Source organism: Streptopelia decaocto (assembly GCF_964273445.1).
Source record: "Streptopelia decaocto genome assembly, chromosome: 7".
Classification (NCBI taxonomy): domain Eukaryota; kingdom Metazoa; phylum Chordata; class Aves; order Columbiformes; family Columbidae; genus Streptopelia; species Streptopelia decaocto.
The window spans coordinates 11,095,769-11,122,039 of NC_138661.1; the positions used below are offsets into that span (position 1 = coordinate 11,095,769).

A 26,271-nucleotide genomic window follows, 5' to 3' on the forward strand; every position below is an offset into this window, starting at 1 on the left:
TGTGCTCTCGAGGGAGTGAGCGTGAACCAGAACCCTCATCTCTGGAATGCTTCCCAGGAAGAACCATCTCCTCACCATCACGTATCCCAAAGTACCTAAGGAGACAACAGAGCAGGAAATCAAGCAGAAGAGAAATTTCCTAGCATTTTTGCTACTTTATCCCTTTAAGGTTCTCAAGCAGGATTTACGATCACCATCATCTTCAGAAGAAAACAGTGTTGTGCTAACAGGTAAGCAGGAAAGAACCGCAGTGAGATACAGATCTGTAATGCTTTAATTAAAGCACGGGTAAACAGCGAACAGCAGCAGAACTCTCAAGTGTTTCACAAGCCCGATTTTAGTCATTACTGTTTGCCTTGCAGGCTGCAAAGTGTCCAAGGCTGCTCTCTGTGCCAGCTTGTGGGGCATGGAGCGCAACGGGACAAGTTGAACGTGGTGTCGGGCAGAGATGTGTGCTGGTGCTTGTCCACAGCAACCGAGGGATCCACGTGCGCGGCAGCGATGAGAACGTGCAGCCTGCCAACGTGTGACCAAGCTGTCAGGGCAAGAAGAAGAGATGTCTCATTCCAGATTGAAGACTGAAATGTATTAAAAAATGAAATGAGTGTCTCTGAAGGCGTGGTCCAGGCAGATTCCCCCAGTGTGGCAGGAAAGACCCACGTTTCCGATTTAACACTTTTGGCAGGGAATGGAGCCAGAATGTAAAACGCGGGTGATCATAAGCAGAATTAAACAGCAGTGGGTTCTGGCAGCACAGGAGCGTCCACGCGGGACAGACTGGGATCCTGCCCGTGACCCTGATGACAAAGCAGCGGCAGGAAGCGGTGTGGTGCTGCCGGCCACGGCTCGCATTGGCAACAAAAACACAGAAGCCTTTTTAATATTGCAAAGACAGAAATGAAATCCTTCTCCTCTTACGCAATGCTTGTCCTTCCTCTGCAGGGATCAAATCAATATGGGACCACGCAAAGTCAATGGTTTATTTCAAGGGGTTCTGAATTGGACTTTGTAGGCAAAAAAGGCACCAGCCTTGTTTGAAACTCCATGAAGACACATCGGTATTTCCATTCCGCATCTATTTGTAGGACAGAAATGTGACTTTGTTCCTCTTTAATCCTGTTTAAATGTTACACTATTTTAAAATAAGGTCTGTCTGGAAAAAAGAAGCAAGTCTCTGGGCTGGAATTACCCGTGGTGAAGCTTGGGGATCCCACTTGCAGTGAATGAGAAACACCTTGAAGGAAGTTAAGAACAACTGTGTAGCATTAACATTGTATTTCCTTGTCCTTTCTTCTGGTTTTTGTCAGCACCTTAACTGCATTCCTGTGGTGCTGGTGGTTTACACACACACAAACACGTGCATAGGCACACACATGCTAATGTGTCACTGTAACACAGCTACCAAACCCTGCACCAGTGCCACCAGCGTGCTGCACGCCGTGCTGGAGGACTTCAGCAGCGGGAGAACTTTCCCATAATTTCTGGTTAAGTGCTACAGTTGTAGGCCAACTTACATAACTGATTTAGTTCAACAGAATTGCTTTCTGCCTTTAAGCTGCTCAACAGTTTATCTTTGCTGTCGTGATCGGTTGAGCTTTCTTTAAACCGTTATGGATTAGCGTTCTGCTATAGCACGTTAGAAGCTTAACTTTGTTTATTTTTGTCAAGAATGGGGGAGGGATATCAGGTTCAAATGTTCAGGCAGCAGTTTATGAATGGTTATTTTTCTGACACAGCAGTCAATATATTCAGGTACTGAACGCAAGGCACAGTTAAACATTTTCAGTGACAATAGCAGTGGCTGGAACAAAGATATATTTGTGATTTTGTTAGAAAGAAAGAAGGAAACTTTATAAATTTGCATAATTATTTTAATCTGTAAATACAAAATTTAATCCAGCATTGAAACAGTTAATCACACTCACCAGCTTTGTATGGAAGACCAAAGAGTAAATGGTCTGAAAACCTAATTAATAAAGCTGGTTGAGAATTTTACTAAGTTTGCATTGTTGTTGCAATCTGAAGACTGAAATCCTGCCGAAAGCAATCTTTCCATCATTCGCCTGCAGGAAGATAATACACCATAACGCACATAAAATGCCAAACAAACGGAACCTCGGCCACACCGCTTACAAAGAGGTGTCCAGATAATATTAACCAGCTGTTCAGTGCATTTCACAGTGGATTCACCAACTAGGAAAGTGGATGATCTATTAGAAGACTATAGAACGAATCCAGGTCCAAATTTTTATGATAAATTGACGGCCAGAATGTACTGTTTTAAAGCAAATCCAACAATTAGCACACTTCTTTGACCTCTGTGTAATCTAAATGATTTGCAGATGCCAGCCTGGAATGGAGTAAGAGGTTGTGTTCCTGAGTCCTGCCAACAATTCTCTGTGCAGCTGAACAACGCTCCAAGGAAACATGAATTCTGTTGTGCTGGCAACCCTTTGACCTCACAACTTTCATATCTAAAAGGAAGCAAGGAGGCACTTTCACATTCCTAAGAGCAACACAGACACTAGAGAAGTTAAAAAAAAGTGTCTAGTGGTGCTAGGAAAATAAAATAAAATCATAAACCTGGGAAAGTAATTGAGAAAAGATCCAGCTTATTTGCAATTAGCATGCTGTTTGTTTTGCTTTCTTAACAGGAGATTGGCCGTTCGCTATTAATTTATCTTCTTTCTGACGGCGAGTGGAGCACCATTCCAGAGTTTCAACATTCCCTCGATGCTGCTCTGGCGCATGCCTGTGTGCTATTTAAACAAAGCATATTCCAACCAAATCTGACTATATATGGAATTCCCTGACAAGTAAAAATTTGGATCCCCTACAAAAAAGAACCATGAAAACATACACAAACACACAAACCGCTCCGAGCTGCACAAACCCAACACGGACTAAAAGAGGCTCTTGGTGGCGAAGGTCAGGTAGCCGGTGTGACCCACCATGTCCCGCAGCGGCACGCCGCTTTTGAACTGCACCGTCCCTGCCTGCGCATCAGCGCACGGGCTGCCTGGGGTTGATGCGCTGCTGCTGTCAAAGCCAGCGCTGGAATTATCCTCAGCTGCTTTTCCAAGGTCAGGGATTTGCAAGCTAATTGTCCTTACGTTGTACACTCGGAGAAGAATTTCCAAGGTGTTAATCTCTGTAAAACCATATTCTTCCATCGCCAGGCAGGTTCGCTGGACTTGTTCGATGCAGGGGGAGAAAGAGCAGATGCGGCCACCTGCAAAATGAGACAGACAGTAGAAATGAGGGCAAAAACCAATATGAAACCATTTTTAACTCTTTTTTTCAAATTCTCCCAGACACCCATAGTATTACTACTATACAGACAAAGAGAAAACATGCTTCAAGAAAATTCCCATGAGGTAACTATGCAGGTTTAAAGCGTCAGCACAAAATCAAACACGGATGACTCTAAAAGATGTTTCAGACCCTTTAAAAATTGCAACAGCAAATTCATTCATTTTCCAAATCCAGTGTTGCCCACCACACTTGTTCATGATAAAACCATTAAAGTTGATCCTTTTACAGCAGTGACTCTTCTGGAATCACTATCCACTACTCTAGACTGAGACACCGAGCTGAAGTTGGCACGTACACAAAGCCAGAAGTCATTCTCCACACACTGTACAGAGTTGCCTTCATTAGAACACAGGCGTGCGTGCATACACACTCCGACAAAAGCGGCTGTGTTTATTTGAGAACGATGGTATGCGTGTACACAATAAAGTAATCTCTCCAAGCCATAGAAGGAGTGCTGTTAAGGCTTTTCCCTTTTAGTCAAGCTGACTAGCGTGTCTCCCGAACATTAAAGTTTACCGGGTATGACATTGGGCAGGTTTACAGCAAATGCTTTGAAACGCTACGATAGGACTTTTAAGCGATAAACTAACACCTGTCTCCTTGTCTGTGCACAGTTCGGATTTTTGATTCTAAATGCAGAGTATTAATAGGCCTCCTACAACTTTCTGCATGCTGCAATGTCACCTTAACAGCTGAGAATAGAATGATTCAGATTTACTCTGAAAAGCCACAGCCAAATCAGATCAAAGAATTACAAAGACACTGTCTGCCATAAAGCCAGGGCATGTGCTTTCACCCGGGACACAGTGTCCTGCAAGGCAACTGCCCTTCCTGAAAAGCTTTTGTGCTGGGGAAGGAACACCGGGCAATGCAGCTTCAGCTATTGTTTTACTTATTACAATTAGATGAAAATGCTCGCTGACCTGATTTGCGTTCCTTCCCAGCCCTCTCCCAGGCTCATCCAGCCAAGCCTTCCAACACCAGTTGTCTAAGTACTGTCTTTAACAGAACCCGTGCAAGTGAGAGCAAAGCGTCCTGCTATAAATAGAGGGTAAGCTGGGACTACGTGAAGCCTGCTTTATCTCAAGCTCCCCTCTTTTTTTCCTTTTTCGTTTCTAAAGTCACATCTCTAAAAAAAGAAAGCATCAGGTCTGAAAGCGTCACTGTAGCACTCTAGTTACTGTGCAGCAATGATGTGCTGGGTACCAACTGGGGAAGAACACTTTCCATGAATATTAATCCACCATACACTAAGTACGATTTAATTTTAGGCCTGAAATAAAGTCTCCACAGCCAGGGCTTCTTATCATGCATCTTCACAACAAAGTACCCTGGAGAAGTAATTCCCTGAAGTGACAATTAAAAAATAAATCTAATAATCAACTACAAAATTAATGCTGGTACGTGTCACTATGAACCAACTCTGCTGATGCTGATTTAATTGCACACCCAATCCACTGGCTCCCACAAAATAGGATTTATATGTTGATTGGCATGGCCAGATCTACCAAAACGTCTCTAAATTGGACAGCTAATCTTTCCTGGCCAAAGCAGTACACACTTCTACCATGTTTGCAGATGTAAAAGAGAAAAGCTCAGGAAGAATTTCTGTTACATAATTAGAAAGCTACTATGATGCACATCATACATTATAAAGAAAGATGTTCTATTCTTATTGTGTAGGGAACTGAACAAATGTCTAACTTAGCTAAATGTCAGTTCACAATAACTCTTTGTCTGCAAAGCAAGAATGTGCAGAGAGACCAGGGACTTACTACTATTCCATTCAGGCTTTTTGTTTTTTGTTGGTGGTTTACATTGCAATAAAGAAGATAAATATATTTACATTTATAGTAAGTCTGTTCTTATTTATTCTGACTACCAGGATTTCAAGACATGTTTAGGCTTTCGGATTCACATGTTCTAGATTTACAGTTAAAGACTAAGAAGCCTGCACACAGCTGTTGCCGTACAAGCTGCAGAGCCTCCCACAGTTCCTGTCAAACCTCCAGTTAAAGGCAGAGCACCCTTCGTTTTGCCTGGGGATGGTCAGCTGAGCACAGTATGTCAACACCAAACTTGGTGCCGATTTATCAGACTGCCTCCTCGCAAAGCGGGCTGCTTGGGGAAGTATGGTTACAGAAAATGGGTCTTTCAAGCCGCTTGGTAGGGAAGAAAGCTCTTGTTTGTAATAGCTAATATCCAGAGGGGATGCACAAAAAATAATGTTACTTACTGCACTGCTGGGAGCTTCTCAAGGTATGAAGAGTGAGAAAACAGCATAATGGCTGGTATTCCATATGACTGAGAGCATCCAGTGGGTTTTAGTAGTTCTGCCAATTTCATTTTTTCCCTTTCATACCTGTTGTTCTGGTTATTACTCTACATCCCTCCCAAATAAATATACCTACAAATAGCTCAGCAGCAAAACCATCAAGCACTTGTCTTTATGGATCCTAACAAGTGAGAGGGGTCTCCTCTGCTTTTTCCTGCACACACTGGCAGGCAGGCTGGATCCGACCTACAGGCTGGACTTGTTTGATCAAGCAGGTATGAAGAGAAGACTGGAAAGCTACAATTAGCAGAAGATGGCAGGCGAAAATGAAATTGCAGTTCCAGGCTGCAAGAGGCTGTCAACAATAGAAAGATTTGAGAAGCTTCCATTGCCATGGTGTGTTTAGACCAGCAAAAAAAGTGGACTCTGAGCAGCAGAAAACCAGCGCTCAGGACACGCTCATCTGTCCTAGGAGCAGAGACGCTGTCATCTTCATCAGACCAGAAGCTTCTGAATTCTCTACGCTGTGGGCTGCCCTCTGTACCCTCGCCAGATTACTGACTAGGTGATGCCCTTTCTGCCACAATCACCAAAGAGATATAAATCTAGATTTCAGCGTTTACAATTCTCAGATTCTCTAAGAGCCCTCTTGTCCTTTAGACATCAAGAGGCATTTAGGGCTCGAAGGACTTGAATATGCATTGCTTTGCCTTGCCATGCCAAGGATTCCTTAGTGAATGAAGAAAAGACAAGTAGTGCCTCCCTCTCCGCTTGCTGCGGCTCACTGCTCTGTCTGTGGATCACAGAAGAGTAGACTAGAGCAGAGAGCAGTGAAAACAACCAAACGGAAACTTCTGAGCACAAACGGAATTTGTGTTCCTTCAGAGCTCCCTTTTTAGGAATGCTACCGTTCCTAAATTTGGTTAATGAGATCTGTGTGTCATCATAAATTGATATAGCAATTATCTGAGATTAATCCTGTTCACATTGGGAAGCTGTGTGAGCTTTTTGATCTGAAGAGCTGTCTAAAAATGTGTTTATTCATGTATAATGCATCTGACAAGTGCTACAGTTGAGGAGAAGAGAATAATGAGACTGTATGAAAGACTTAATTTTTTTTTCTATCTTCAGTGTTACAGAGAGTGAGTTAGTTTGAAACATTTAATGGAGAGGTTAAATCTCCTGAACCCGTAGGCTGGAACAAGCCCACACAGTCCTGGCAGTCATTGTAACCAGCAACAAGGTCGAGAGGATATGAATATTGAAGTACAATTCAGACCAGAACGATTAGAGAGTTTAAGGGAAGGGGGAAATAAAAGAAGGTTTGCATCCACATAGCACTGTACGTTTTAACAGACAGTATCGAATTAATAATCAAGGGACACACCCTTGCATTTTTACAAAAGGTTTGTGCCTTGAAAGCTGTTCCTCCTTCAAGAGCAGTTCCTGGTATGTCCCTGTGCAACTCCAACAAACAATTCTGTGTCTGAGGAAGCACTAACACCTCTACCAGTTCCAGTTAGCTTTGGGTTTCCAGTATGGAAAATCTGGCAGCACTACCCAATTCACAAGAACTCCAGTGCATGCTTACGATACAGAAAATGTGTCCAAGTTACATGCTCTCACTTCTGTAGGTTATAGTATGTGTCACAAGTGCTCTGACAGGTTTTTTCATCATCCCAATATTATTTAGAAGGTGCAAAAAGAACGTATGTAAGTGCAGCACCATTTACTTCCAGGGAAAAGGGCCTATAATTTTAGAAACAATTCTGTCATGTAAAGAATACAACACAGCATTTTTATCTCTGGTAAAAGAACACAGCTCTGGGTTTGGGACTTCAGTGCATTGTCATAACTGGAAGATTACATTACAAAAACCTCAAGGAAGAAAAAAAATCACACAGGCATTATTATTATGTTGGGGCGAGGCAGGAGAGTCACCGAGCAGCATCACCGTGGCATTTACTCTGTGCTAGTAGGACACTAAAAATATTGCCTCTGTAAAAGGGGACAGAACGTCCTTTAAGTGAGTGTGCTCGTGGGCGATTTGATGTAGCTTCCCTGACAAGTGAAATTAGAGGATTCAGCTGTTGGAAGAAATTAAAGGATGTTTCTTGATTCAGAAAAGAAAATTTTCTCCAAATCATTTGCCAGCTCATTAATAGGAGCATGATGTGATTTTCTGCAAGTGTGACTTAACCTCTACATTTGTAGGTGCATCCTTCAGAAGGAATTTATTCCTGCTCACTGTTACGGCCTGGCAAAAGCACGCAACAAGGAAGTTGGCTCCAAAATGGAGGAAGAAAACTGAGCAACTTCTTTAAGGATCCTTTCATCCCAAACCACTTCCTACAAACTGTGCAAAGGCCAACAGCTTTAGCTGGCATTCCACACCATGGATTATAATGCAGGACTCCTGCTTGATGCCTGACACATGAATCACTTTTACTTCAGCCCAGGCCCATCATGTGCACCTGACGACCAGCCCTTGACAGATCAGAGCCAGGTTAATGCCCTCTGACCAGGCACAACTGGGGCTGGTGCCAACAGCCAGTGCTTGGGAACCAGGTGAAGCTGCTTTGTGGGTCAGCATCCAGTTCTAGATCCTAGTGGGGCAGTTCTGCACTACACCAGATGGCCCCTCAGTGTTGAGAGGCTATGCTTCAATTTAAAGTTAGTTTGTGGATCTTTAACCTCACCTTGGGTTAACTCTTCTTTGAATCAAAGCAGGTGCCATACGCAAAGGCTGGTGCTGACATTTTAGCAAGCGCTTATCACTTCATCCATTTATTACAGACCAGTCTCCTGGGGAGATGAGAAGCGTTGATACCAACTAGAGTACCAGCTGCATGGGTAGAGCACACACCATGCCAGACTGGCAGGCTCCGCTTCCTGCCCTAACATATTCCTTGTGTGTTCCTGAGGTAGCCCGAGCCTAAACATCACCCTTGATGTCACTGCCCTCTTCTCAGTGTGATTCAGCCTGGGGTACTCCCTACCTAGACACCACAGGGGTGAGACTTGTTGCCAGGGATCTCAGCAGCTCCTCAAAGCCACACCTGGGTGTTAAGAACGAGACCATAAATAACATCTGGGGCTCAAGAACAACAGCCAGTGAGACGTTCTGTGTGGACATGGTATTCCCTGAAAGCTCAGGGAGAAGGGAGGCAAGCCCAAATTAAAATTGACAGTAGCTAAACCAGGCAATGCCCTACCTGCACCACAGGCTACTAGGAGGATGAGATATTATTTATTTTTCTTATACAGCATCAGTAACAACCAAACCTGGCAGGTTAGGACAACAATCAATGGCTATGCTAAGGGAAAAAAAATGCAAACAAGACGTAGTTTAAGTACACTGTGTACAACCAAAACAAAAATAAAACTTTGCAAATTAAAACCAGGTACTAATAGAGAGTACTGCTGAAGGGCTTCTGTGATGGGAGGAAACGCAGAGGCCCAAATGGGCAGATGTTCAGAAGGAACTTTCCCTGCAGAGTTTTGTGGGGAAACCTGAGAGCACCTCGTTCCCTGGTTCAGGTGATATCTCATGGATCACAACTCTACAAACTCATAATTTAAGGGCTTTATGATGCTCAAGATGGAGTGGCAAGTCCGAATTTAAGAGTAAAATATTTAAAAGAAAGAAAGGAAATAAAAGAGTGGTGTTTTTAAAAGAATTTTGTGACTCAGACTGTTAATTCAAACACCACCAACAACTGACTTGTAATATACGAGGCCAATCCAACCTCATACAACTGTAGTTTTCCATCTCTATCTGAAAATGTAAAATCTGTATGAAAATGACTGTACAAATGGGCTTCTGCCTCATGTTTCATAGCCTTGTAAGAAACAGAAAATATTTATGAGAGTAGAGTAGGTGGGTGCAGAATTATATTCAAAGCTCTACAGTATTCAGCTGTGAGATGCCTGGGAGTCAAAAGTTTCAGGACATTTAAGAACTGTAGAATAATGAAGATACTTTTATTGCATTCCAGTTTTTTCCTTTTCTTCATTTAAAAAAAAATAGCCTGAAGGGGTTAACAGCAACTTTGCAAAAACCGCCAAGGTCAGACATTGGGAACAGCAGCTATGATTCCACAAGAGCATTAATCAGCAGATGCTGCAACAGAACAACAGTGCAGGTCTGGAAATGAAATAAAGTTCTGCAGTGCAGCAGTACCCGAGGGATATTCCAAGCAGCATTTCTGCTGGACTGGTGAAATCAGCGCAGAAGGATGAAGCAGAGATGCAGCTTGAACATCAGCGGAGCACATCACCAAAAACAAGAACCTTCTAGTCACAAACCTACTGTGCCATTTTATGTCTTTTAGCTCTTCAGAGGTTGGCAGTGCTTTAAATGGGAGTCCAAGCTACTGTAAGTGATGTACTTCCAGCATACTGCAGGGCATAACGTGAGTGATATATGTACTCGGTGAAGAGGATTGTTAACATTCAGACTATTAGGAGCTGCAACTATTCAGGATTTTGAACTTAAGTAGGGCAGAAAACACTGATTCGATAAGGTTCGGTTAAGGTTAAGAACTCTCCCTCATATACTGTCTCAGCTGGACACTCCACAATGAATATTGTGGTTTTAAAGAGGAGGCTTAGCTGATGCTGTATATCAAACTTGCTTAGCTCTGATGTCATTCAAACTACCTTTAGACTTTAGGGAATAAATTACCACTATCTGGCAGTCAGCTGTGATATTTACGCAGCACATCACAATAAAACGCACAGTGTGAATGGTTCAAATGTGACCCTGTCCAGATGTGAGAGAGAGGGCGTGGAGGGAAAAGAGTGGAACAACTCGTTTTCTCCAATGGTGCTTTATCACTATACTAACCCTTGGAATGGTGGTGAACAACAGCAGTATGTGCACAGATTGTTCTTACTGCAGAAGAGTTTTAACTATTTGAAAACATAACAAAAGAGCACTATAAAATTATCTGCCTGTGGTAAGGAAAGGAAGCAGTTATAGACACCCTTCTATTATATTTTTAGATTTTACAGCAATAAACAAACAAACAAACACAACAAAAAACAAAAAACCAAACACATGATTTGGAATAAAAGAGAAATGTATGTAAGTTTGTACCTATAACTACTGCAATCAATTGTATTTTATATGAAAAACAGCTTTTGTTTATATGCAAAATAAATACAATGCCCCCAGGTCAGTCAGGTACTATGAAACCCAAAATACGAGCCTTAGATCAATATCAGATCTCTGACACTGGTGGCTGCTTGCAGCAAAAACTGCAGCAAGGATCAGCAACTTCGCCTTCTGACAGGTACATAAAGTGCATGATGCCACTTCACAGACACAAAAAAGTGGGATTTTAAAGTATTATTTCTATTGCCTAAGCAGATGTAACCTTGTAGCATAACACAGAAAAGCACAGCCAGATGGTATGGCCAGTTTGGGACTATAATATCTTTTCTAGGATTTCAAATGCTGGAGTGAGACAAGGATTCAAAACTTGGAACCGTTCAAGCAGCTCTGCTTAGTATTCTAAACATGCATCACTTAAATAATTCAAATTGGACTGCGCAATGCAGCGCCTTCTAAGCTGGGAAGTCAGCTGAGTGTTGTGCTCACTAGATTAGATAATTTGAGCATGGGAAGGGCATTGTACAGTGCAGTGAAAATTATTTTTTTTTCCCAGGACACACTGTAAAGCAGCTACAAAATTGAACTGTAACCCCTGCAGGTATAGAGTGCTAATAAGTCTCTCTTTATTCACTTTTTAAAGAAAGCACATGTTACACTGATATCAGAGAGCTTTCTAGCAAATTTTCAGTAGTAGCTGAGGTAGCCTCAACAGCTGGGTCAGTCCTGACTAAGCAAGTTAATGCATGTTCAGTCACCTTTAAGAACAAGCTTAAATCCTGTGATTTCAAGAAGAACTAACAATTCACTTAAAGTCAGGCCTGTGATTACATATTTTAACAAAGAACTGGGCCTTAGCACATACTCAGGTTTTACTAAACACATGTGCAAGCATAGGCACTGTTCAGCACTCCATACTTTCCAGATTAGAAAAGTCACTTCTGTAGATGGAAGTGATCTGGCACAACTTAGTTCAGATCCACACTAGCACAGTTACACTACCGTAACACTAATTAGGGGTAAACTTATTCCAGGATAAAAGAATTATTTATTCACTGAAGCTTATTTTTCAATAGGGAAAAGCTTTATAATAAAATGACAGAATCCATCCAATACCTCAACAGCAGTCCCCCCTTGCTGTCCCAATCTCAGAATAACAGGCATAAGCTAAAACAGCCTTTATGTTCCATTCCCTCTGCAATCAACAACTAACTTCCCACTAGCTCCAACGGCAGAGATTTAAAGCAGAAAATGGCAAGCATATTTAAGTACAGCCACATTTTCTTTAACATCACCAATGGGGTGCTCTGTTAAATAGGTCCAAATCTGCAACAATTGATGTGAAGTGCATCTGAACACCTTTTATAAAAATACCTTTCCATTGAATTACCAAAGACATTTGCTTTCAGCATTTATTGTCACTGCTGTTTCCCACACACCTCAGGTCTATCAAAATGCACTTGACAAAGGTTCAAAAGGTTTTTTATCAACCGCTCATGCTAATTGTAGCAGCTAGCACAGGCCTGAAAGAAAGAGTTGATCCTCTTTCAAATCTTCCACTGTAAGATGAAGACATCTTTTGAAGGTTTTCAGCCTTAGAAATGCCTAGACACTTTGACATTTGAGAACAGCAATCACACAATGGAGCAGATCTAGTGTATGGCTCAAAGGCAGACACTTGTGCATGCACAGCACGTCCTGAAGAAAAATAAATGAGTGCAGTTACCTTCAGCTTTTAACGCTGATTTTGCATGTCCTATGGCTTCCCATGGAGATGGAATATCTAGGAACACAGCATCTGCAATGTTTGAGACACCAAACCCATTTTTGCAGACATCCTGGTTGGTCACGGTGACCAGATGCTCCACCCCATGCTCCCGAAACTCCTCCCTGGCTTTCTCGGCTCTCTGTTGGTGGAACTCCACTGTGTACAGGTGCCCTGTGGGAGCCACTGTCCTGATGAGAGCGTGGGAGAGGGATCCGCTGCCCGTACCTAGAAAAGACAAACAACTCATGAAATGCCTTTTCACAGTGCTAAGCATTAGAATAAAGGTCTTCTCCATTAGTCCTCCTGCTTGAACACCTACTCAAAACTCAAATGAACAGAAACTCTTGGTTAAACTTCCTTCCTTCACAAGGAGAGAGGAACTACATGACCTAGGACACAGTCTTCAGGGTCCTCAAAGCATTTATTAAAAATCTGGCAAACTCAGAACCTGTCCCCTCTCCCTGGAGTAGAAAAACAATGCCAAAGGTCAGCTATGGCTCTAACAAGTGCCACAAGAGAACACGAGGAAGTAAATGCGACATGAAAAATTCAGTACAATTAACCAGACAGTTTTTTTTCAAAGTGCCAGACTCTTCTAGGGTGAAAAGACATTCAGGCAAACTTTGATGTATTTTCAAAACCTTATGCTTCAATTAAACCAAAGAAGAGATGCTGACAAGAGTCCGTGCTTAAGAATCCTACTGATATCCATGCAAACCAATGGCTTCAGGATATGGAGTCTGTTTTGCCCCAGGCCTCTTAAGAGACACTGGCCATTCTCAACTCCCACTGAAATTATCCAAAACTGAGGCCTCTTAGCTCCTTGCAGTCACAAGGACCAAACAACCTGCTTTCACAGGCAACTGACATACATAGACACCTGTATAATCTTAACGAAGCTTAACGAGATCCATCACATACCTGAAATCGTATGTCAATACCATGTACAACCAGGGACTATTAAGACACAGATTTTTTTCTTTGTTTTACTTGGATAATTTAGAAAACTTATTTTAAATGATCCATTGGTATATTAAATAGATGAATGACTAATAACCAGTGCTTTCACTGAAGAAAACACCCATATACCAATCGACGTTGCAAATTACTCACTCAAGTGGCATTTAACAGAATAACCCCTCAAACTCAAAACCCCACAGCAACTCCAAATTAACTGTGATTATTGATTTATAATTCCGTACTTGGAACACGTTTCTCCTGTAAAAAGAATATCTATTTCTAGCTATCTTCAGTGACTGTTCAGGCTAAATTTCACCCTGAAGCAAGTTCTTTCAACTAACGTACATCCTAAAAACCTTATAAAGGACAGAACCTGAAGTACAGCAGCAGTGGAGAAAGCTCAGAAATTAGTAGAAAGGAAATTAATTAGAGGACACAGGGGCTGGTACAGCTGCTTAATTGGAGCCATACTTTCTGTAACCGTACAGGAAGTCAGAGTTTCCTGAGGGATCCAAGGTTCTTGCCCTCTTGTCACATAAGGGGAGAAGCATTGTCCTGGCACCGTATTTAATCCGACAGCTCTGAAAGGGGAGACATCCAGACTGTAAACAGAGCTCAGGGCCTGTGTTTGCCACTGGATCAACCAACTGCCCTGTGCAATCAGCACCGCTCATCTGCTTCCCTCCGAGAGGGCTCTGACCCCACTGGGGGACTCACACCCTCCCCCAGCTTTAATGGGGCACATCAGACCAGGAGGGAGGACCAGCAGATTTTAGCACTTGACTCCAGGGAGATCCAAGGGAGAAGAGAAACTGTGGCGCACACATTTAAAGTGAAAATCCATACATCCATGCCAGTATTAAAATAAACCAAACAAAATGCAAAAGACACATGTACACATGAAAAACTGGTCATGGCACCTGTAGGCTCTAAATGTTAACATAAATTTTTCCCTCCTTAATAAGAGTAATAGTAGCACAGTAGACATGTGGTTGTAAAAACTCAATTATATATGTGCATAGCAAAGAAACAGCATTTCATTGTGGTGTTTGGTTTTGTTGTTTTTGTGTTTGGTTTTTATTTGCTTGTTTTTTAATGACAAGAGCAGTGAACTATTGTTCACAGGACGGTAAAATGATTGAAATTCTGCCTTTCCATTTCATGCCAGAAGGTCAGATTGCACAACTGAGAACTTTTGCAAACTGATGTGAAATTTAATTATTTTGCCTCTCAGATGGGTATTGCTGCACACTTTCTGCATCCTCCTCTGCTAATCTAATGGAGTGAACAGGCCTGTCAGCACAGCTGGGCTGTAAGCAGGAGAGAGAGGCAGCTTGTGCGTGTATCTAGTTTCCTTGTTCATATTCTTCTACATTTTTAATCACTTTCCTTTTATAGCCACTCTTAAAAACACCACAGAAGATGCTGTTTGTCTCCTCCCTAGGAAAACCCCTTAAGATTTTTTGGCTTATTTTCTGGTACTCTTTTTTTATTCACAAACACTCCAAGCCCAACCCTGAACCAAAACCATGATGTTGGAAGTCACCACTTTGCAGGCGTATTACAGACCGAGCTTTTGTCAAACACGGTTGCCAGGAATTATTTATTGTTGACTAGCTACCGTAAACATGAGAATAATACAGATGTATCACATTCTAACATATCAAATTCCATCACACTAACATCATTAATGAGAGTATTTCTGAAGATGCTGCCTGCCTTCTCCGTGACAACGCTCTCAAAACTGCAGGAAACAAAGAACAAGATGATTACGAATCGCATCGTTGTAAAATCGACAGATTCGGAACCCAGTCCTGTGAAATGATGAAGACCCTCAAGTCTCATGTGCCTGATAGTTCAGCACGCTTGATGTGATTCATTAAGAATTTGAGGGTCTGGCAATTCAGCATGAGTCCATACTGAACACAATCCCTAAAGTCTCACCAGTACTGTTGACAGAAGGCAGATGTTCAACCCTGTGCTTCTCTGATGTTGTAGAAAGGGAAATGAATATTTATATTCACCTTCTACCCTGCAAATCCGCAACATTCAACATTCGAATCCTCCCGCCACCTTCTCAATTCCTTTTCCATTTCTCTTTGTCCTTATTTCAAAATCACTACTGGAAAAAGCAGTATTCGGCAAAATATGACTCAAAGAGTCTTAGGCACCAATGTGGAGTAGGTTCTATTCAGGTTCAGGTTTCCTTGGGAAATGAAAGGTATCCTTAGCATGATACAGAAACAGTCAGGAAAGCAGCAAAACGCGAAGAGTCCTACTGAAGACATGAACCAGAATGGTACCAAACCTGGAATATCATAGCTGAATTACTTATATAAATGAACCAAAAAAATAAATGCTCAAACATCAATATTTTGTACTAGAAGAGGCAAGTTAAGAACTGGATGGACCTCAACAGATTTTAATTCTCATACAGGTGCAGTGAAATGCTTGTATTCCTGATTTGACCCAGAAAGCAGAAGGCAAGACAAATTTTAGAACAGTTTACAATTTTTCCACCAGGATGCTTGCCTTTCTGACAGCTTCCACTATAAACAGCCTTAGAAATTGTTTGTTCTCTACCACAGGACGATGCCCTTTTAACTACAGTGTTATTAATCATGAATGGACTCTACAGAAGAGAGGTAAAACAATGATAATTCAAACTGTATTGAAGACATTCTTAGTACCACAGCTGCTGTTTCAGAGCTCACCCAGGTGAGCACTTAGATCACTGCTAATACCTTTGGAAAATACGATCCTCTTTTACCTTGACTGTTCTGTGACCTATAACATCTCAGTCAAACAGCCGACATCTGCATTGCAGGCATTTAGTGACAAACCACAGGGTACCCAATATGCCATACTCAAAGCCCAAAATCTGAGGAGAAGGCACCATGTAGGGGATCAACCTGTAAACTAGAAAAGTTGTTCATCTCAGTCCAAAGGCATTAATTAAGATCCTGTGTTAAAACCACGAGTTAGGTGGATAATGGCCCTGCAGACTGATGTACTATCCTTACCTTATTCTTGGGCTCAAGCACAGCCCATTCTTTTTCTCTGATACATCTAAGCTCAGGAGAGTGTTTCCTCCCTTTCTCAAGACAGGGAAAACACTGCAGTTTTAGAAGGATTTCAGTCCTAACAAGTGGACACCTAGATGAGCATCTACTAGCTCAGCATCTACTGATACTTCCTTCTGATTTGTAGGCAAGAAAGTATTGACCAGATGAACTCCCTGATCATCCCCCTGACCTCAAACAGACCTGTTCTTCTCACTCTCTGCTTATTCAAGTGGCAGGTTTTCCACAGAGAAGGCTCCACACACCTCAGCCATCTTGTCCACGTGAAGATCATTTCTGACTTTTTCAAAGCTGCAGTGGACAACATCTGAGCTCATAAAAAATAACACGTGTTATTTCAACGCAGTATAGATACACATCAGAACACTGTCAAGAGAAACACGAGTGTTACCACAGCATCTAGCACAGCACTTGACTGATAACTGAATAAAAGAGTACATTTTTACACTGTCTTCTGTTTAGTCTGGTTTTCTCATTGCAAAGGATATTTGCCTAACCTCCTGGAATCCCACCCATGCTGTAAACATACGTGACCTAATTCTGTGTTCCACTACATGTCCTCCTTGCAGGCTATAGCTTGGCTTGCTTTCCCTAAAAAATTCTCACAATGGGTGCTTCTTTTTAAGAAAAGGATCTACAGATTGAGATTTAGGACCTGTAGATGTTTACAGAAGTGCATAGGCAAATGCATTTTGGAATAAAGCTGAAGAAAGTCTTAAGTGCATACATAGGTTCATACTGCATGAAAAGAGGGAAGATGAAAAGTATGCAGAGTAACGAGTAATACTGGGTCAATACAATATCTAGGAACATTTTAATAGAACTGAATTTTCTGCTGCAAAATTTGGCTACCTAAGTTATTCTAAAATGAGTAAATACAACAAAACAATGACAGTGTTGCTGTATTTGTCTCCTAGCTACGCCACTGAGACCTAGCAAATAATAAGACAGGTCATGAGTCAGCCATGAGAACGGAAAGAGCCTCAAAACCAAGGGAAAATTAATCTTCAGACAGAGCTAACAACTCCACAACTGATATCTGTCAGGAAACACTGAACAGAGAAAGGCTGCTCACTGTACATGACAAGTTTATGTAACAGGAGAATCATTAATAATTTTTGGGAAATATATGAAGAGATAGTAAGCATTTGATGGAAACTAACACAAATATCTTACTGCAAAGATAGTCAGGGGCACAAATCATGGTGGCAGAGGTAAGACACAGCAAGAGCAGGGACAGAGAGAGAGAGAAGAGCAGGAGAAAGAGCTTCAAGGAGATGAGCTGGCAGAGGAGAAGAGGAAGCAACAAATCCAGAAGTTCACTTTACAGAGGATTTGCTCTTTCTCCTGCTTGTTGTGGACACCATACTGAAAACAGGCATTTTAGGCAGTGGGCTGGAGGTCAGAGAGGGCCACTGCTCACTGACAAGACTGAGCAGTTGGGGAAGGTTAGTAGGGAAGTTTTCAAGGCTGGCGCTGCCTACAAAGGAATGGGAATGTAAAGACTGAAAAGAATTTTTCCTTAGAGATTGGAGTTGGAGTTCTGTAGGGAGGCATCTTCTGCAAATGGACATAATATTGTTAAGTTCAGAGCTGCATGAGAACTGCGCGTGGTGGTCAAGTGAAACGATAAGATGAAAGTGAGCCCAGAAAGTCTGGAAACAAGCGCTTGAGGGTATGAACAGCATTCCTCACCAGCCACAGGTCAGACACAAGTCTGAATACACTGGAGTGATGCCTCATGTGGCCACAGTTTTGGTTCAGGCCTTTAGTATGTCAAGAGAATACTATGCTCTCTGATGTTTGTACTGATGAGGCCTTTCTTATACTTCAAAAGCTGTTATACAAGGATCAGGTTTTCAAATTCTTCTCTTGCTCTAACCTGAATAGCTGCTAAGAGGTAGATAAGGGAGACATTATAAAACATAATTAGTATAAGCACGTCTCAAAATCAAATTAACACTTAGAAACTTTGGTCTGTACTTTACACTACAGTGCGAACAGTTTACGTATACTTATGCCACAACAATTGTAAAGACATGAGCAATATTTGTCAAAAAGTCTATAAGCACTTCAGAGGAGTCATAAGCAAACAGCTGACTTGCTGGGACTCCACAATAAACCATTAATCATTTATTGAGTATCCATTAATCATTAGGTCCTCATTAATTTTTATGAGTGTACTCTTAACAAAATCTATACCCAGGCTGTGAGTCTGAACATTTCATAACTGTTTTTGAGAAGCTCCAGTGTAAGGCTGGCCAGCAGCTCCCATTACTCCTCCACAGAGAAACCGTGAGAACCCAGAATACTGTTCTCAGTCTTCAGAAATCCAGTCTGTGGGCTAAGAAACCCACTGCTGTGTGGCAATGCACAGGGTTTAGCAATTTTTAATTTGGGATTTAGCTGAAGGGAAATGAAAAATCCCATTAGCATTTTTGCTCATGTGAGTCTGATTTTGCTGAATGCTGAAGGATCACTGGCATGGCGGTTAGGATACTTTAGACTAAATTACATTTTGTCTAAATACAATGCTCCATCGAAGCCAAAATATTTCTGAGATTTATCAGATTAAATGAGGTTTCACAGTGCTGTACTGCATTCCGTGAGTAATTCAGAAGGTTAGGACAGACATTTATTCCGGTCTCACCAGGAAGAGAGGACAGTAAAAACCCTAGACACGTGGGAACAGGAAAAGTTAAAAAAAATGGTTTCACACACTTTCGTTTGGAAAAAAATATCAGAAAGGTTTCATACTGGTTCCAGTGTAGCATAAAAATAAACTAAAAAACCTCAAAATCTGTTGTCAAATGGAGTTATTATACCACAGGCCTCTATAATCACCAGATTGAAAATAGCCTTGCCTGGGAAGCTGACATCAAGGTTAGTTTTGGAGAGTGTGGCGACACAAAAAAGATTCAGCTTATTCCTTTATCTAGACAGTGGCTGTACAATGAACACAAACGGGATCAGAGTTACCTGACCAGAATTAAAGTTTCACACTAGCAGGCCACCCACAGCAGGTATTTCAGCACCCATCTCAAGTATCCTTTAATTCTGGAAAGACTGGGCTGTTAAAGACTCTGTATCAGAGTGGGGAGCTCCTTGCACCAGGGACCAACACTTTCAAGAGATCTTGGCTCCGGCAATGGTGCCAAGAGTTTTAAAATCTCAACATAACTTTATAAATTAGAAATTAACAGAAGACAGAAAAAAGGATCATATTCCTACACCTCCATCATGAAACACCAGGCAGATGCTGAGTTCCCTTATAGCCTTAATAGAGTATGCTTGGATCATTTTAATTATGCATGGACTGCTGACAAGCTTGCTCTTGATGTATTTATTAAAGGTGATTACAAATAGTAAAAACTGTATTGATATGTTTATATCATTTATGACAAATCATGACTAATCAATTTAAGCTGCATAATTCAAGTGACATAAAATTTAGCCTCCTGGTTATTCTACTGAATTTTTCTAATCACACACCAAAGATCATTCACAGTCATATTCACAGCGTTACAACACGACACAGAGGGTATTTCATCTTACTTTATTGATCATTTCTTCGTAGATTTGCGGAGACTAATCTACAATTCTGCCTGCTTACACTGGCTACACGGAGGGCACTCTTCCATGGTCTAATTAGTAAAACAAGAGGAAAGGAGCTCTGGCCTGTTTACAGTGCCTGCTTTGCCGGCCCGCACAGCAACTATGTACCTCAGTTCAATTCAAATAATAAAAAACACAGACCTCCATGCTAATTAAAGCCCAAAATACATCTAAAACCAGCACCAGCAGGAAGCAGACTCAAATGTCATTACTAGGCCAGATTTCCTGTCTTGTTTCTATTAATCGCCATTGGGATGGTTCTGTCTAGGCCACACAAGGTTAATCTAGAACTAATGATTTTGGATCACTGGATGCTGTCTAATTTAGGATGGCATCAAAGTAGGTTACATCATCACACTGGAGGCTCCAGTTGTCAATACCTGTAAAATTTTTAATTCAAATCACCACTTCTGCCCAGTTGCAAGCAAATTTGCAGTTAAGATCTCTGGCCTCAAGGTTAACTAAATGAACTTGATGCAATACTCTTTCTTTTTTCATGAACAGTGCATCTTTCAGGCAATACAAGCAAAACTATAGTAGCAAAACTGCTTGCTTTTCCTGGAAAGCTGAAGTTATAATTCTTTGACAGCACAGGCATTAAAATAAACCTGACGACAGTTTCCCTTTAGCAAAAAGGATTGTTTGTGGCTATGACTTTTGACTCATAACATTTTTGGGAATCTGCATAGGTTACCTCATCAAGTGTTTCCATTTCTTAGCTGTTCAGATAAATGAGCTTTTAAATATTTTCACTCTCTCTAGGTACCTTTGACATTACTGAAAACATTTTATGTGCAGCTCTGTACTTCAACATTCACCTTTTACAAGTAAGGCAGGGCATGGAGCCATTCAAATCTCTCCCAGCCTGAATAATTTCCTGTGTTTATTTTTCCCATCCTGTCCAAACATGGCAGGGAGGAGAAGAGGTGAAGAGCTGCCCAATGAACAATACTGCCATTTCCCATGACAACCTTAAAAATCCCTGATCATCCTGCAAACCAAATTATAAACTCATAGGACCCAACCATTTTAGCAGTACCAGGTGTTGCTGCATATGAGTTGGCCTGTTTCAAGTTCTGCTATACAGCAATCAGCTCCATACACCACCTGTTTCTTAACAGGTGCAATTCAATGCAGAGATAAGTAGTGTTGGAAAGAGGTCGTTATGTTTTAAAAGCTGTCCAAAATTATGCTTGGGTGGGAACAGGAAATGCTAAATGCACAGCACAATCCCCTCATGCTGATCCTTTGCCATTATCTGTGCTTGAGAGGAAAATGTATGAAATTGCTTAGTAAAAAAACTCAAAGGAAACAGCCAGAAAAAACAATCTCTCTAGTTTTCCAAACTACAGAGATATACTCAAATCAAGCAAGTCTCATACTGCTGACAGTAATAAAGCCATGTAGGTATTATTAGAGAATCACAGAATCATTTCAGTTGAAGAGACCCCCAGGATCATTGAGTCCAACCATAACCTAACCTTACTCTGACACTAAACCATGTCCCTAAGAACCTCATCTAAATGTCTTTTAAATCCCTCCAGGGATGGTGACTCTACCACTTCCCTGGGCAGCCTGTTCCAATGCCTGACAACCCTTTCCGTGAAGAATTTTTTCCTAATATCCAATCTGAACCTCTCCTGGCGCAACTTGAGGCCATTTCCTCTTGTCCTAGTTAATATAAACTGTATTTAACCAGGAAAATATGTATTAATGTAAAAATTCACTCTTTACCTGCAAATTAAGTAAAATCACAGAAGCTGTAATAAATTAAACCAAGTTTAGAAACAAAACACAGCCCTGTGATGAACACATAATCCATTGTATTATAAAGCTACAGTGATTTTGCATGCAGTTGCAGTGCTACAAGTGGATCACACTTTGGAAGAGAAAGACAAAATTCATGTACTTACATGGTCTCACATTATATAAATATGACTAATTCATTTCCCTTATTAGTTCAACACCCTATCGTCAGTCTCTTTCACTGGCTTATCTCAAGTACGTTCCCTGAAACTGCAAATTCAAAGCCTGAATTTTGATTCAAATCATGTATTTAAACCATTTCTGAACTATTTGACGACAGTTTCGGAAAAGGGAAAGAAAAATGTTTACGTATTTATTCTAAGATGAATTAATCAAAGACATACTCAAAGGTGTACCCATACATGAGGCCAGCATACTGAGGTAACATTACTTGTTGAAAAAACAGAAGCTGTTACACGTGCATATGAAATACAATTACCAATGTGTAGACTGGGAAAATTATATCACAACGGAAAAAGACTTTTTTCAAAATGTAAATATAATGTAAATATAATTCAAAATATAAATATAATCAACATGAAAGTGTTGGTGTTAGTTCTTAATAAAGGATTTTGACATATTAATTATTACCTGATTCACATACTATGGAGCCTGGCTTCAGTTCTAACATCATGGTGATCAGAGAGATGTCAGTGGAATACAGAATCTGCGTCCTGTGCGGAAGATTCATGGTCCACAGTTCTGGAGTTGGATGAAGAATAAACACCCACCCTCCTTTACTGCAGGTCACTTTGGAGCCATACTTCTTGCCTATGAGGTCTGTGGAATGCCTGATGACCCCGTACTTAGTCTGAGTGACCGTGCCATGCTGGACTTTCACAGGAAACATGGATTCATGGCCCAAGAATACAATAGCTGTGTCACCATCCTTTATTGTGTCTCCATACTCAACAAAACTCATTGTGATGGTCTTGTAGCTGGCTGATGGTTGTCACCTAGAAGAGAATAAACATTTCAGGAGGTTTTTGCAGGATCACGATGGAGCTGAAACTACAGACATAAACCCACGTAATTTTATTTTTCCCCAATACAGAACCACACTGTGCAAATGAGATGTTAGCAAGAGAACTCCATGAAGTTCAGGGATCTCCTCCATGCTGCACTCTTGATCCAATTAAAATCAATCGAAAGATCCCACAGATTTGAATATAACCAGTATTTTTCCTATTTTATGGTACATTTTAAATACAATTTGGGAAATCCATTATAATTTACTCAGCCTGTTCCACAATACTACTGAGAAACTGGCAAGGTATTTCAGCAGTCTTCAATTCCAGTTCAGAAGCTCTCAGAGTATGTTGTTAAGCAGTAACTTTTATTTCCATCTGCTGGTTTATCCCTTGGTGATTTACAACATAAGACAACTGTTATTGCCTGGATATCAGTCACTAGTTATTAAGACCACTAACAAAAGTTTACTTGAAAGTTTTCCAAATTAAGGTTTAGAGATAGCATAAAGGTACTATCTGCATTAATTTATGCATAAATGTGACTAACTACAAGGAAAAAAAATATTGTGGCCTTTAATTTGTCATTGCCGGTGCAAAGCAATTGTTGGGAAGTGATCTGTGCTACAACTAAAACTAAACGACCATTTGCAAGTTAATGCAAACAACTGTATCATTTTAGTCCCATGGTCTCAGAGCTGTTTAGAGAATTATAACTAAACTTTTCCTTTGACAAGACAATCTAGTAAGTAGAATGCAGCTTACAATGAAACTTGGCATTGCCTTTCAGATAAGGCAGGTAACTACCTGTGCTGCAGGTTGATAGGTTTGTGAAAGGAATTGTTTAATGAAGTAATGGTGACTCCAAAGTTAGAAATCAAAGCCTATGACAGAAGGCTTTGAAAGCAGGATTCCTGATATGTCTTTGATGAGTGAACCAAAAGCAGCATTACTTTTAGTTTCAGAATAATGATTTGATTCCAGCACTTTTGTATTGAATGTGTAACATCTTGGACCTACTTTGTTTTCATCAAAACCTTTCAGTTCTCGAATTCCAGTCTGGTTTTGTTGACCAAAACTTCATTGTAGTTCAAGTTGCTGTTAAGCAGCCAGATTTATTATTTTTCCACTGCAGTCACTGAGACTGATAAACAGATGTGCTTGTGGCCGAAACTTCCAAAGCTTACGACATGCTTATTGCATAAGGTATTCAGATGCCAAGGTAGAATAGGCCTGTCTGGACATATGGTGAAATAGTAAGAAGAGCATCCCATGAATTCAGAAATGTATACATACTGGGCTTTGTGAGATAGTACAAATACTTAACTGTGTTTTATGGCTTGCACCTTCTGATTATATAGTTAGAACAGTACCATTTGAGAGGAGCTTGACACTGATTCATTTCTTCCACAGTATTTAGACCAGGGGTGTCAAACTCATTTTCACCAGCGGCCACATCAATGTAATTTTAAAATTACATTCGGCCCTTCGAAGGCAACCACGAGGCTGACTTGGCCTACTGGTGAAAATGAGGTTGACACCCCTGATTTAGACTGTAGTTACACCCATGTGCAAAAGCACCATTTCTGCAGCATGTCTGCAGGGACATGGAGAGAATTATTCTCCCTTTCATTACACAAACTAGCTTCCAGTTTCTTTGCCTTCCTTTGAGCTGCTATACTTACCACAGCTAACTGTCATAATGGTGTACGCTGACATCCCAAGTGACAAATCTCTTAGGCTCAAATCTCACCTGGCACATTATATTCATACAGCTGGTGTAAATTTGGGATCTGCAAGTTTTGGTAGTTTCTTTGTCTCCCCCTGTGGCAAGGAACACAGCGATCTACATTCATTTTTGATCATTTTTCCATTCCCTACCAACGCAGGGCCTCACGCACCGTTGCTGCCTCTGTCTCCTTTTCACTCTGGGTAGCGTGCACGTCTGGCTCCAGTATTACTTTTTCCACAGAGTGCTGTGGAGCGGCAGCGCAAGGGAAGGTAGTGACTTTTGAAAGGGGTTAGGATTTTTCTGTGGGCTTGCGTCAACTTTATGTTTCCCATGACAGCAGCGACCTAAACTCAGTCACCCAGACGATGCCTCGCAAATTCAACCACTAAAATGATCGTGTTCCCTTCAACCAAAACCCAGACACACCTCTCCCGCTCCTCACCGGCTTCCACACAGACCCGACAGGCTGCCCCTTCCCGGCTGCTCGGCACGGCAGCAGGAACCCCGAGCAGGAGACGGGCACAGATAACAACGAAAGCCGGTGGATCCACTCCCGGGCCACCCGTTCCAGGAGGGCCGTCCCGGTCCGCGGGCTCTCCCGCCCGTCCCGAGGGCCGTTTCCCCCCCCACCCCCAGCCGCAGCCCCGCTCCCGGGCCTGGGGGCGGTGTCGCGGTTCCCGGGAGACCATGAGCCCGCCGCAGCGGCCCCCGGGGCTGATGGCTGCTCCGGGGCCGTGTCCAGAGTGGATTGATTTAATTGGGTATTTGCTGGGGGGGTTAAAAGCACAGTCGGGACAGGGGAGAGCCCGCCGGCGGGGTCACAGGAGGGATGCGCCCGCAAGAGAGCAGCGTTATCCCGTGACGGGCCCGCACAGGGTGGGAGCGCCCTCGCCCCAGGGCCGCCGCCGCTCCTCGGGGCCTCGCGTCCCCCCGGCAGCCATCAGCTGTCCCGTCCGCAGAGCCGTTACCTCCCGGGGCTGAGCCCCGCCAGCAGGCCCGACCCGGCTCTCCTCACACGCGGTGCCCGCCCAGCCCCTCCTTCCGCCCCGGTCGCAGGCTGCTGACGCTCCCGCCTCCCCGCCGCCTCCACCCCCGCCAGCCCTGCCTGGAGCCCGGGAGCCGCCGCCCGTGCCCGGCGCGGACAACGCCGGCTCCCGCCGCCCGGCCCCTCAGCCCCGCCGCCTGATCAGGGCTCCCGTCCCTTCAGCCTCCCGCCCCGCGCTGCCCGAACCACACTCGCGCCCTCCCGGCGCTCGTTGCTGGGGCTCCGAGGGGACGGTCACCGGTCGCTCTCAGCAGCGCTCCGGGCAGCCCGAGCCGGCCGCGGGGGTCCCGCTTCGGCAAGCGCCGGCGGTGCCATCCGGCGATGGGGCTGTGAGGGGCTAGAGTGGCAGCCGCCCTCTCCGTGAAGCTTGAGGGGTCCCAGTGGGTGGTGGGTCGCTATGGAGAGCCATGATGGGGACTGGTGGGCTCAGTGGGGACTCACGTTCGTGTCCCATCAAGCCTGGGGTTGGGTGCCTTCATGACTGCTCCCCGCAGGGCTGAAGCCCCTTCCCCAGGGCATGGCTCCGCCTTTGCTGTCGGCCGACCTGCACCCCACCTCCTGTGCCTGGGCAGGCGGCTTCCAGAAACT

General features: G+C 42.6%; 1 protein-coding gene across 3 annotated transcripts; it reads right to left on the reverse strand.

Annotated features, from left to right (window-relative positions):
- Positions 1-256: 256 nt before the first annotated feature.
- On the reverse strand, positions 257-25,688 carry TRMT61A (tRNA methyltransferase 61A). 3 transcript variants are annotated; one of them, XM_082058531.1, is made up of 5 exons: positions 25,607-25,677; positions 24,592-24,730; positions 22,530-22,894; positions 12,433-12,699; positions 257-3,232 (listed from the first exon to the last, which is right to left on the reverse strand). In XM_082058531.1, the coding sequence occupies exons 3-5, from the start codon at positions 22,858-22,860 to the stop codon at positions 2,904-2,906; spliced, it is 927 nt and encodes a 308-aa protein (XP_081914657.1). In that variant the 5' UTR covers positions 22,861-22,894; positions 24,592-24,730; positions 25,607-25,677; the 3' UTR covers positions 257-2,903. The 3 variants fall into 3 exon arrangements, with proteins under 3 accessions (XP_081914657.1, XP_081914656.1, XP_081914658.1); XM_082058530.1 differs by lacking the exon at positions 24,592-24,730 and having other exon boundaries at positions 25,607-25,688; XM_082058532.1 differs by lacking the exon at positions 25,607-25,677 and having other exon boundaries at positions 24,660-24,696.
- Positions 25,689-26,271: the final 583 nt, after the last annotated feature.

What these genes read in the sequence shown, in the direction of transcription:
- TRMT61A (XM_082058530.1), bottom strand. Translation starts at nt 22,860, where the DNA reads ATGAGTTTTGTTGAGTATGGAGACACAATAAAGGATGGTGACACAGCT. An exon ending in CTCCATAGTATGTGAATCAG is followed by an intron (nt 12,700 to 22,529) that starts GTAATAATTAAT and finishes TGTCTTTTCTAG; the next exon opens with GTACGGGCAGCGGATCCCTC. An exon ending in ATCAGCGTTAAAAGCTGAAG is followed by an intron (nt 3,233 to 12,432) that starts GTAACTGCACTC and finishes CTCATTTTGCAG; the next exon opens with GTGGCCGCATCTGCTCTTTC.